The sequence below is a fragment of the Endocarpon pusillum genome (genome assembly GCF_000464535.1).
Source record: "Endocarpon pusillum Z07020 unplaced genomic scaffold scaffold4192, whole genome shotgun sequence".
In the NCBI taxonomy this organism is placed as follows: domain Eukaryota; kingdom Fungi; phylum Ascomycota; class Eurotiomycetes; order Verrucariales; family Verrucariaceae; genus Endocarpon; species Endocarpon pusillum.
Window position 1 is genome coordinate 253,023 of NW_006916399.1, and position 10,474 is coordinate 263,496.

At 52.1% G+C, this 10,474-nt stretch overlaps 3 protein-coding genes across 3 annotated transcripts in view; 1 reads left to right on the plus strand and 2 right to left on the minus strand.

The window, feature by feature from the left end:
• Positions 1-1,802: 1,802 nt before the first annotated feature.
• EPUS_02400 (uncharacterized protein) lies at positions 1,803-2,471 on the minus strand (the record flags this gene model as incomplete). Its single annotated transcript, XM_007805306.1, has 3 exons — positions 1,803-2,019; positions 2,110-2,216; positions 2,322-2,471. The coding sequence occupies 3 exons, from the start codon at positions 2,469-2,471 to the stop codon at positions 1,803-1,805; spliced, it is 474 nt and encodes a 157-aa protein (XP_007803497.1).
• Positions 2,472-6,209: 3,738 nt separating this feature from the next.
• On the minus strand, positions 6,210-8,592 carry EPUS_02401 (uncharacterized protein; the record flags this gene model as incomplete). Its single annotated transcript, XM_007805307.1, has 2 exons — positions 6,210-8,240; positions 8,302-8,592. 2 exons carry the CDS (start codon positions 8,590-8,592, stop codon positions 6,210-6,212), a joined length of 2,322 nt encoding a protein of 773 aa, XP_007803498.1.
• Positions 8,593-8,899: 307 nt separating this feature from the next.
• The window catches only part of EPUS_02402 (uncharacterized protein), a gene marked incomplete at both ends in the record, with an annotated part of 1,894 nt that continues 319 nt past the window's right edge, over positions 8,900-10,474 (plus strand). Inside the window, one exon of the mRNA XM_007805308.1 lies at positions 8,900-10,438. Within this exon, the coding sequence (XP_007803499.1) occupies positions 8,900-10,438 (1,539 nt within the window). The remainder of the gene's footprint in view (positions 10,439-10,474) is intronic.

Consider the following 10,474-nt stretch of genomic DNA (forward strand, 5'->3'; position numbering starts at 1 on the left):
ACCTATCTATGTGATCTTCGGCTTCGGCTTCGGAATTGTGTTCTCCCAACATATATTCCAGCCAGGCCACACTAAATCTAACCCAACTTCTTCAGGTAGGTACCTAGTTGGAACACCTTTGAGAACGAATTCTAATGAAAATACGTGCCACGACACAAGAGGAAAAAGCTGGCACTTGCCGTCAGTCAGCCTGACTGACTAGTCCTTAAAATACAGTACGAGACTATCTTTCTCACCTGTAGAAAAAACCGCGGGGGACAAAACTTTCAATATATATATATATATATTCCCGACGACGTTGGGGAAAGTGATCTAGCTTTCCGTTTCTCCAAGGACGTTTCTCTGTACAAGGACTGATTGGGTATGGAAACTAAAATTATTTAGTATTTGATGCTCAGTCATGCGCGCTCTTTCGGCGTCGTATCAAGCTTGTATTGACAGCACCTGATCCGATCTGATCTGATATCTTTACTAGTTAGTTAGAAGACCCTTGGAAAATAACGTCTCAACTCGATCTGCTGCATCTTAGGCAGGCGACGATGTGATATGCAGCCGAGTTCTTCTACCTAACCAAGTTAGAAGTATGTGCCCTGCATTCTGCGGAGTTGGGGGTACGGGATGATATGTGGAATGGAAGCTTACATAAATAACGCCGAGAGAGCGAGTCTCGGAGAATCAGACACTTCGTTTCCTGCGTTCGGGTGGATAACTTGGGTTTTCGCCACCATCATACTTTCGATTTGAAGCTACGGTCTTGACTGTACTCATAGAGGGAGGGAGAGGGGTATGGTGGATTAAGGCAATAGATAGATAGATGGGGAGAGGGATAGGCCAGCTCCACAGATGATGTGGCAGATGTGAATCCTCTTGGCTCGACCGCATTGACTGACCGACACCAGACACCACGACAAGATTTCTACCTCACTGCACTTTGATTTCGACTTCTCGTCCGGGAGTGTTTTGCGATTAGCTTTACTCCATAGCTGCTCTGGGCTACCCTTTGCGCGGTCTTCCATCTGTAGATAAGCGGGCAATGCTGCTGACCTGAGTTCTTATAGGCCGTATTATGCTTGCAGCCTACCAGCTAGGTGAAGGGGGCGCTTGATGATTCATGTGACTGAGGGTGGAGCGAGGGAACACGAGATTGAATTGTGGGGTGCTATTATGTAATAGAATGGAACGGGAAGATGCGAACGAAAGAGTCTCTGGGCCGTGACGGCACGAATGTCCTCACAGACTGGGTATGCTGGGCCTTGTAGATAGGGAGCACGTGAGGCAGAAGGAGAAGGAGGAGGAGAATAGGATGGGACTGCTGACCACCCACCTGCCTAATAATGCGAGGTAACGGATATAGAGGTATAACAAAAGCAGTATTCCTGACATGCTGGCCGTGGTGATAAGGTGGGACGCAGCCATGTAAGCAGGGAAGGATAGAAGAAAATGCACGGATCGGAGAAGGAAGGAGGCCAAGTATGGATTTGGCAATCCTGGACAGATTGATCGCCCGCGTAGAGAAGAACGAATGAGGAGGATGATTTCTGACCCCGATATGATGCGAATTTTTTTAAGGAGTGGTCGATAGCAGAGGGAAGAGTAGATTCAGAGGTCCTGACAATCCGAACTCCAAGCAGGCTAATTTCCAAATACCGATCTGGGGTTAGAAGACTCCGCCAAGAGAGAAAGCTCGAAATTGAACGCACAAGTAGAAGATGGCGAGTATGGCCCAAGACACAGGGTTTGACTGCCATATGCGTCTTCAGCAGAGAAGCCTTTTGGTGCCACTTCCGCAAGTCACTACTGTATCATGAGGGACCCTGCTCATCTTCCTCCGGCATCTCTCCACAGTCCACGATTTTTGGCTTGGAACCACCCTGTACAGCGCCTAATTCATCGCCAAGACTCTCAAGCTCTTTCACGACGTCCATGCTGCCATCTGTCTTGTCCACCTCGCCAAAAACAACGTGCTTGCCATCCAGCCAAGATGTCGGTACAGTGGTAATGAAGAATTGAGATCCATTCCTATAAAGGGACTTGTGTCATTAAAACATATGCAGACCGCAGATAAAAAGCTGGATAGAGTTGTTTGCTTTGAGACAGAGTGGATCTTACGTGTTGGGTCCAGCGTTGGCCATTGACAGTAGACCAGGCCCTGTGTGACGCTTCTTAAAGTTTTCATCGGGGAACTTGTTCCCATATATAGATTTGCCACCAGTACCCTTTACAGCAACACATGTCAGCGGGCAATTCCCATAGATTTATCGGCACCCGGTGTCGGTGTTCTACTTCTTCGGCGAGAAGGGCCAGCAAATACTGCCACTCACGTTGTTCCGAGTGAAGTCTCCCCCTTGTATCATGAATCCGGGAATTATTCGGTGAAATGTGCTGTCCTTGTATCCAAAGCCATGTTGACCGGTACATAGCTCACGAAAATTCCTAGCGGTTTTCGGAACGACATCGTCGTACAGGTGCATTTTGATCCGACCAGATTTTTCTAGGAGCCAGACCGATTGTTAGCCAAGAGTTCCTAGAATGATCTTGGGTGGAATATGGAATGACGAGTAGAAATAAGGCTTGTACGACATGCAGTAACGCTAGAGCCATACCTTTCCCGGCGTACTTAACGTCAAAGAAAACCGGAGGGCCCATATCTGCCGATGAAGACCTAAAAGCTCGACGATTCAAGCAGGATATCGAGGGAGTGAGAAATCGATTGTTTATTGCGGGGCGAGTGGATTTCAAAAATGTCGATAGAGGGGCATTGGAAAAGGCGGGGCAGCTTCGAAGGGGGAGGGGCATCATGGCTGGGGGACTTTGCGCCTGGTGTGGTGTGGGGAAAGGGTCTCAACGGAAGGGAGCTGCGGGTACCAAGTTAGTTCCATCCCTGAACATATCGTACCAGTCGATGACGACTATGTGTCAGACTGTACACCAAGTGGCTCGTGTTGAGGTAGTTCGGGCTGGACGGGAGCTGACCTGGAAAGAGGGAGGGTTGGGGTAGGCAGTCGGCCAAGGGAGTCGGCCAAGGGATGGTACGGGAGGCGACAAGTGCAGCTTCGGAAGGAGATTCAAGCTGCTGTTCAGGGGCGAAGCAGAGCTGCAGACGGGAGAGAAGAGGTATACGGATCAGCCAGGATTAAGACAGTTTGCGGGAGATACCAGAGCAAACTTGTAACTAAGACGAGAGATGGAGAAGATGCGTGATGACGCCGCTGATGCAGAAGCGATGTGATCAATACATAGTTTGCAGCTTGAAAAAAACATGAAGCAGAAAGACGGAAAGCATCGGTACAAACTATGCCAAGTACCGATGCGTCACTGGGCGCTCTACTGAGTCAGTTGTAACTTGTACGTGGTAGTAAGCGACTTTTTATTACTCGGTAAAGACTGTAGGGGATAATCTGCATTTAGACCTCAATGTCAATCAACTAACGTCTCCCACTTATTTGGTCAAGGCGCCTCCCACGCAAACTCGTCAGCACACAGCTCTCCGAACCTGGTTGCGTGTCCTCTTTCTGCTAAATGTCGCTCATGGACAGCTTGCCCATAGAGCCCTTTACCACTTCAGACAGTATCTTCAGATAGCTGTCATCTTTGTCTTGATTTTAGGCTACCAGACCTTGACCTCTATCCACATATGTAAAGATCTCAAGACGCCCCTGCTACTAGTAGGAAACCGGTCTTCACAACTGGCCAAGAGAGTGCTTTGTTGATGTTGAGTCAAGCGCGACCCGCGACCTGTGGCCTGTGAAGCGTCCTTGTAATCAGCCGTGTGCATCGCGTCAGGTCACCCAAAAGTTTCTTGTCTTCATGCCACTTCTCAAAAGCAGGTGCTTTTGGTAGGTAATTGTGGACGTTTCACAGGACATTCGGCAATCTGTGTACCCTGCCCTGAACTTGACAGGGCTATGTCCATGCTGTTGGACTTCCGTCTGGATCTAGGATGCTAGGTCATCGAAGATGTTCGTATCCTATAGCATCAAATCGTGCTGGCTGTTTTCAAAAGTGCTTCTAGGACGCGGATTTGCACGATGATTTCGGAAAGGAGACCTCGAAGTAAGAAAGTTTTGTACCCTAACTCCTCTACGGAAAGCTACTTCGAGTGGCGCGAAGTTTACGCTCTGATTGAGGGTCTCATACACATTGTGGGGAGACGACTTTGCGTGATACATAGTATATGCCGATTCTGGCAGCGGTTTCCTGCCAGCCACCAATACACTCATTGAATGCTTCAGAGGATAGAGTTTCCCTGGTTCAGCACAGCGCGATGAGGTGCACTTCCAGGATCAACACAAGTTCTTTTTCGAGCTGAGACCGCTCGAAGACTAGGTTCTGGACCTACATAAGAGTCGGCACTATCTTATGAGTCTGCTAAATTGGGTTAGAGAAACATTCAGAAGGAATGGAAAAACGCTGTCTTCAGTGACTTCTAACATCAGAATCCAACCCAGGCACGATGTGACAAGACAATATCCCAATTGCCCGAAATGCCATTGAACCAAAGCCAGGCATATCGCACACCGATCGTTCAATATGCACTGTCCCTAAAGAGCGGAGCAGACCCTGGGCTAGAAGATTGTTACGGAAATGCCACTAATGCAGCTTGATCACACCTCAAGTGCGAAGTACCAAAACTGCCCATCGGGACCCAACGTCATGACTCCTCAAATGGAACCGATTGGGCCATCTCCAGATCCTTCGGCACCATTGCCTGCTTTCTCTCTGAGTGGGGTGCAAGCATGGGAAGGCAGGCATGTTTACTCGGGCCGCTTCTAGTGGCCTTGCAGAAAGCTCGGATACAGCACTTTATACGTGTGCCGCCAAACCTGCTGAGCCGCGCCTGGTTGTACAACTATACTCCAAGCAGTTGTGGCACCGCATAAGCAGTGTCACCCCGGTTGCACTTGTTGATTCATGCAACCGAGTTGCTGTCTCCCACATTACCAGATCCTTTCAATTTCCACGATCTTTCTTGGACGCAACGGGCTCGTCATATATCGGGCTACTGTGCCCAATGCTGGGGCCTCCCATCGGGTACAACACAGCGCCATGTTCATCCATTCACTCGTACTGCTTGGGATGACATACCCTGGAGCGCGGTTGCCCAGAGATACCAGCCAGCAACCTTGCTTCATCAATATCTATTGAGCCATTGTTGAACGCTGAAGTGCTATGGGAGGGCGTGACCGAGTCCGAATAATTGTTGGGAAGAGCCCTGAAAATTCTGCTCGGCCTCAAGGGCGTAATAGGTCAGACCCGCAAGTCTTGAGCGCTGCAAGCCGCGCCGTGGCGACGCCAGAATCGGCTGAGGAAAAACGAACCGCGCTCTGCAGTTGGCGATCGAGAAACATCTCAACAAGTTTCCGATTACCGGAGAAGAATCCTTCCGCGAGGCTTCCAAAGGGCGTGACGGAGCAACGCCTGCTGAACAAGATCAAGTCCTTCGATGCCAATCACAAAAGGAGTTCCTGGTTCCGGCCCTCAGGCAGAAGCCGTCTCGAGATTTCTCGGTCTTCTCGACTGGTGCATGGCTAGTCTTTCGACCGGAATACGTAGTATACAGGAGAGAAACCCTTTCGCTTTCAATTTCTCCCGAATCTCCCGCCCCTGCTCTCGCCCATTTCGTGTGTTGTCTAGTTTTTCCCCTTCTTCTTTCTTTCTTTTCACCGACTGAAAAACGAAATGCGTGCTTACCTCTCGACGCTGCACTGCCACCGGATCGTTCCAGAATAGCTATCGATATCGATATCAATATAAATATCAGTTCCAAGTTTAATATCCATGTCCATCTCCAATAGCCGCTTCTTGCACAATCTTCAGTTTCAATATCAATTCCAATTCCAGCGTCGATGTTGAGAAGGGTTCAGGCCGCATCGTATAGACTAGACTAGACTAGACCACACCAGAGAGCGCTGAGTTGGGCATCGGTAAGTTGGAGGGGGAAGCGCCGAGCCGAATTCTGCGACCTAAGCTGGTAATAGTAGGTCATGTTATGTTAGACGATTTAAGATGAATCCTTTCCCATTCATCGACTGTCTAACCGAATTTTGTTCTCGGCATGTTGAACATTGAACGCTGTGTCCTTATGGGCTCTTTCCATCACACGGACTAGTCTAGTCATAGCTCTGTGGCTAAAGGTACCTGCGCAACATGATTACCGTCTTTAGGTGGAAAGGGATCGAGATAGGAGGCCCTCAACGACTGACCACGGCTCAGACCTGGATCGAAGGCTCCTCTTCTACAGCTCTCTCCTTTCCTTTTCTTTCACCTCCAATTGCAGCAGAGCTCGCTTCGGTCATCTTGGCATTCTTCTCGGCGTCGCCGGAGCACTCTCCTATCTCTCCACCACCATCTCCGTCAGCTTTGTCCTCTGCCTTCCCCTTCTCCTCCTTTTCCTTCCCCTCCTCCTCTTCGTTCTTCCTTGCTTCCTCTTCCTCCGCAGCAACCCTTTCCCTCTCAATTCTCTCCCTCTCCACCCGCTCAGCCTCCCTCCTTGCCTCCTCCCGAACCCTAACATGCCGCTCCCCCACTCCCGGAATCAAACTCGCAACAAACAGCCCTATTGCTCTCTCCGCTCTCTGCAAAGAATCCCACAGCATATCATTCGGCTGGCGTTGTCTATGTTCCTCAACCAACCTTGCGGCCGTGGCAGTTGGATCAGGCTCGCCCTGTCTCCTCACGCCTTCCTCAGGTCTCGTGGTCTCGGCGGCAGGTCCTCCTTCTCGTAGTTGCGCTTCATTTTGCCGCCTCCCAAGCACCGCTGGAGGCGGCATAGCTGGGACGGGTATCGCAGGCGGCTGCACAAGCCCATCGACCTGCTCCTGTAGCCTCGCCGCAAAGCCTCTAAAAACAGTGGTAGAAGGCATAATAGCAACGAGCGCAGCGGCAAAGATACAGCCCCATCGGAACCACGTGCCTGGTTCGGTAAACATGAAGATAACAAAGTAGAGCTTGACGAAGGTCCAGACTCGACTCATGATGGTGCGGAGGGCTTCGTTGTTGGCGTCGGCATCGGCGTTGCCGTCCGCACCGGCTGCAGCTTGTCGTGCGGCGTTGCGGGCTCGAACGACGGCTTCGAGCGCTTGCTGGGGCTGGGCGTTGGCAACGGCGGGGTCTAGCACTGGGAGCGCGGGAATGTTGGCGGGGTTTTGTGGTCGGATATGCCCGCTCGGGGTTTGTTGGAATCTTAGACCTTCTCGAGGACGAGTAATCCGGGTTGATGGCTGAGTGGTGAGTGGCGCACTGGTGAAGAGACCGTGGCCTGGTGCGAAAACAAGAGCTTGGGGGCCGTTTGGGCTGGAAAGGAGCCATGCGGTAGTGGTAGTAGAGGCAGTGGGCCGGTTGAAATCGGGAACAGGGGGTTGATAGACGGGTGGCTGAGGAACGAAGCTTGACATGGTAGACAGAGGATCTTGTCGCTCACCATGATGAAATGATGGAGGAAATGGAAGAGGCTGATTGCGGTGTTGATGTAATCCAGTTGGAAGTGGCTGTGGGCCAGAAGCGGTGGAGGCATGGCTTGGGCGTTCAGCATGTTGAGAGGCGTCAGTACGATCGGCAGCTGGGACCGGAGTAGACTGCCTGGAGATCTGGAAGGTCGTCTCATTCACGACAACACGCGTTCTCTGACCATCTGGTCCCACGCTTTCATGGACTCTAGTAGTTATTGGTCCAAGTGGTGCGGAAGCGGTTTGACCAAATGGCAATCCCGATGGCGTTCCATTTACGGCTGGATTATGAATGCCATGCATTCCTGCGTGGGCCCTGATTTGCTGCTGTTGCATGATTGCAGCTTGGAAAGCTTGCATATTGCCAGCTGATGGGGGCAAAGGAGGCATTTGAGGTGGCTGATGTTGTGGATGTCTATGCCCTTGGCCTTGAGCCTGTCCTTGAGCCATCAAACTTGTTATTGCGATCTGCTGTTGAAGCTGATTCAACTGATGTTGCAGCATAGCTTGCGCCGCATGGGCTTGTGCCATGACCGGATGTACGGGTAAATGGCCACGTGGCTGATGATCGTGGTGATGGTCATGGTGATGAGCATGATGATGGCCGTGGTGATGATCGTGATGTTGTGGGTGAGGAGCGGCAGATGGGAGTTGTGAACTTGGAGGGGCGGTTGACCTGTGCTGGGAAACATGGTTCTGAGATGTAGGTGGGGTTCCAGAGGGCATTGAGCCGGGCGCAGGCGAGATGACCAGGTGAAAAGTGTAGGTTGGGCTCTCATCGGTGGAAGCATTCAGCTATTTCGCTGTTAGTACCTGATCACACCTGATAATGACTGGCCGGGGAGCAAACGCTGACCTGGGATTGTAAGACTTGACGAAGCGTGGTCTCCATGTCCAATAGTGGCCTACCACGGTAGATCAACCTCTGTCGTTCCGGAGGAGCTGGCGTGATCATTGAGTGCTGAATCCGTGATTTGAGGCGTGAGATTTTGGTGTCGAGAGGGATGCTTGGAAAAGTGATTCTCCCACCACTGACCTCAACAGAGGGCGAAAGTACATGTAGAACAATGGTATCAAGAGGCATATCTGAGCTGCCAGATTGCTCCGCAAGAGGTGGGCCTGGTGTAGCGGCATTTGAGGATGCCATCTCGTCAAACAGCTCAAGGTGAAGATAGAGACGAGCTCGGTGGCTAATGAGCGTAGTGGTGCTAGGAATATGTAACTATGGAGTGCTTGATGGGTTCCAGGTTCGAGAGCCCAGAGCCATGGACAAGTAATCGGAGACCGATATGCAAGGCAAGCGATTCCGAGGTGGTAGGTGGTAGAAGTAGCATGTACAAGTCTGTTGATACAGTGTTGTACGTTGTACATTCATGTAATTAAGTTAGAGCTGAGGTGTCCAAGAAGTAAAGCTTGGCATCTGCCTTCTCCAACAAACTCTCCCCCTGCACGTCATGCTATGGGCGGTCTCCGCATTCTTCCATCTTTTACATTTTACATTTTACATTTTACTATTTACTTTCACCGCCAGGCATATCAACAAGGAGAGCGATCATGAGAGAGAGCAGATTCAAGACAAGGAACAGGCGAGGACAATGATCGCCTCAAGAACTGGCCGGTGTTGTCTCCGCCGGCGGATCACATCCGGCTTTCCAGATGCGCCTCTCCCCCCCGGGGCGCATTTCGACTCCTCCCCCACAGCACCATTCGTAAGACGCCAGTGTTTACGATCTCGAACGTTCAAGTCTTCCCGATGCCTACGAGAGCAGGAGAAAGAGCAGAGCAATGAATCATTTAGGAGACGGCTAGGCAAGGCATGGCGGGCAACCAAGATAGTATGGTATCCCATCCCCGTGGGCTTGGGGATTGGCTTTCTGGGATTCGCCCAGTTCTGGAGAGTGCGTGCCCGGGAAAGAGAGAGAGAGAAGAATGCGATCCTAGCCGCGGAAAGCGAAGGAGGTGACAGTGGAGACGGCAGAGGAAAGAGACCTCGAAAGCGAGAGCGAATACGACCTTCGGGGCCCTGGCAAGTCCAGGTCATGTCAACACTGCCACTCAAGGCAGTCTCGAGACTATGGGGTCGCTTCAACGAATTAACAATACCATACTACCTCCGCGTGCCGGGCTTCAAGCTGTATGGATGGATATTCGGGGTCAACCTCGACGAGGTGGCCGAGCCCGATCTCCACGTCTATACAAATCTCGCTTCGTTCTTCTACCGCACCCTCAGACCGGGCGTCAGACCCCTCGATCCCAACCCTAACGCCATCCTCTCCCCGGCAGACGGCCGAGTCCTCTCTTTTGGCACCATCGAACAAGGCGAAGTCGAACAAGTCAAAGGCATGACCTACAGCCTGGACGCACTCCTGGGCAAGACACCGCCCGGCACCTCCCCTAATCCCTCCTTACCATCCAACATCTTCTCCCCGTCCTCCAACTCGGATCTCGCCCAATCCAAGCCCACCGACGACCCCACCGCGGACAACGTGAGCGCGGACCAAGAATTCGCCAACGTCAACGGCATCTCCTACACCCTCCCCAGCCTCCTCTCAGGCCCACACGACGAAGCCCACGCCTCCCCCGCAACGCCCCCCTCCGACGCCTCCACCACTCCGCGTCCCTCCTCCGAAGCCGAAGTCCGCGCCGACCTCGCCCTATCCCCCAAAAACCAACAGCCTTGGTGGTCCCCTTTCTCCACCAGCACCCAACCAACCCAACTCTACTACCTCGTGGTCTACCTCGCGCCAGGCGACTACCACCGCTTCCACTCGCCCGTCCCCTGGGTCTGCACCACGCGGCGCCACTTCTCCGGCGAACTCTACAGCGTGTCGCCCTACCTCCAACGCACGCTCCCGGGCCTCTTCACCCTCAACGAGCGTGTCGTCCTGCTCGGCCGATGGAAATACGGTTTCTTCTCCTATACGCCCGTCGGCGCCACCAACGTCGGGAGCATCAAGATCAACTTCGACCGCGAGCTGCGCACCAACAGTCTGGTGGTGGATACCGAAGCCGATCGCATGGCCGCCGCC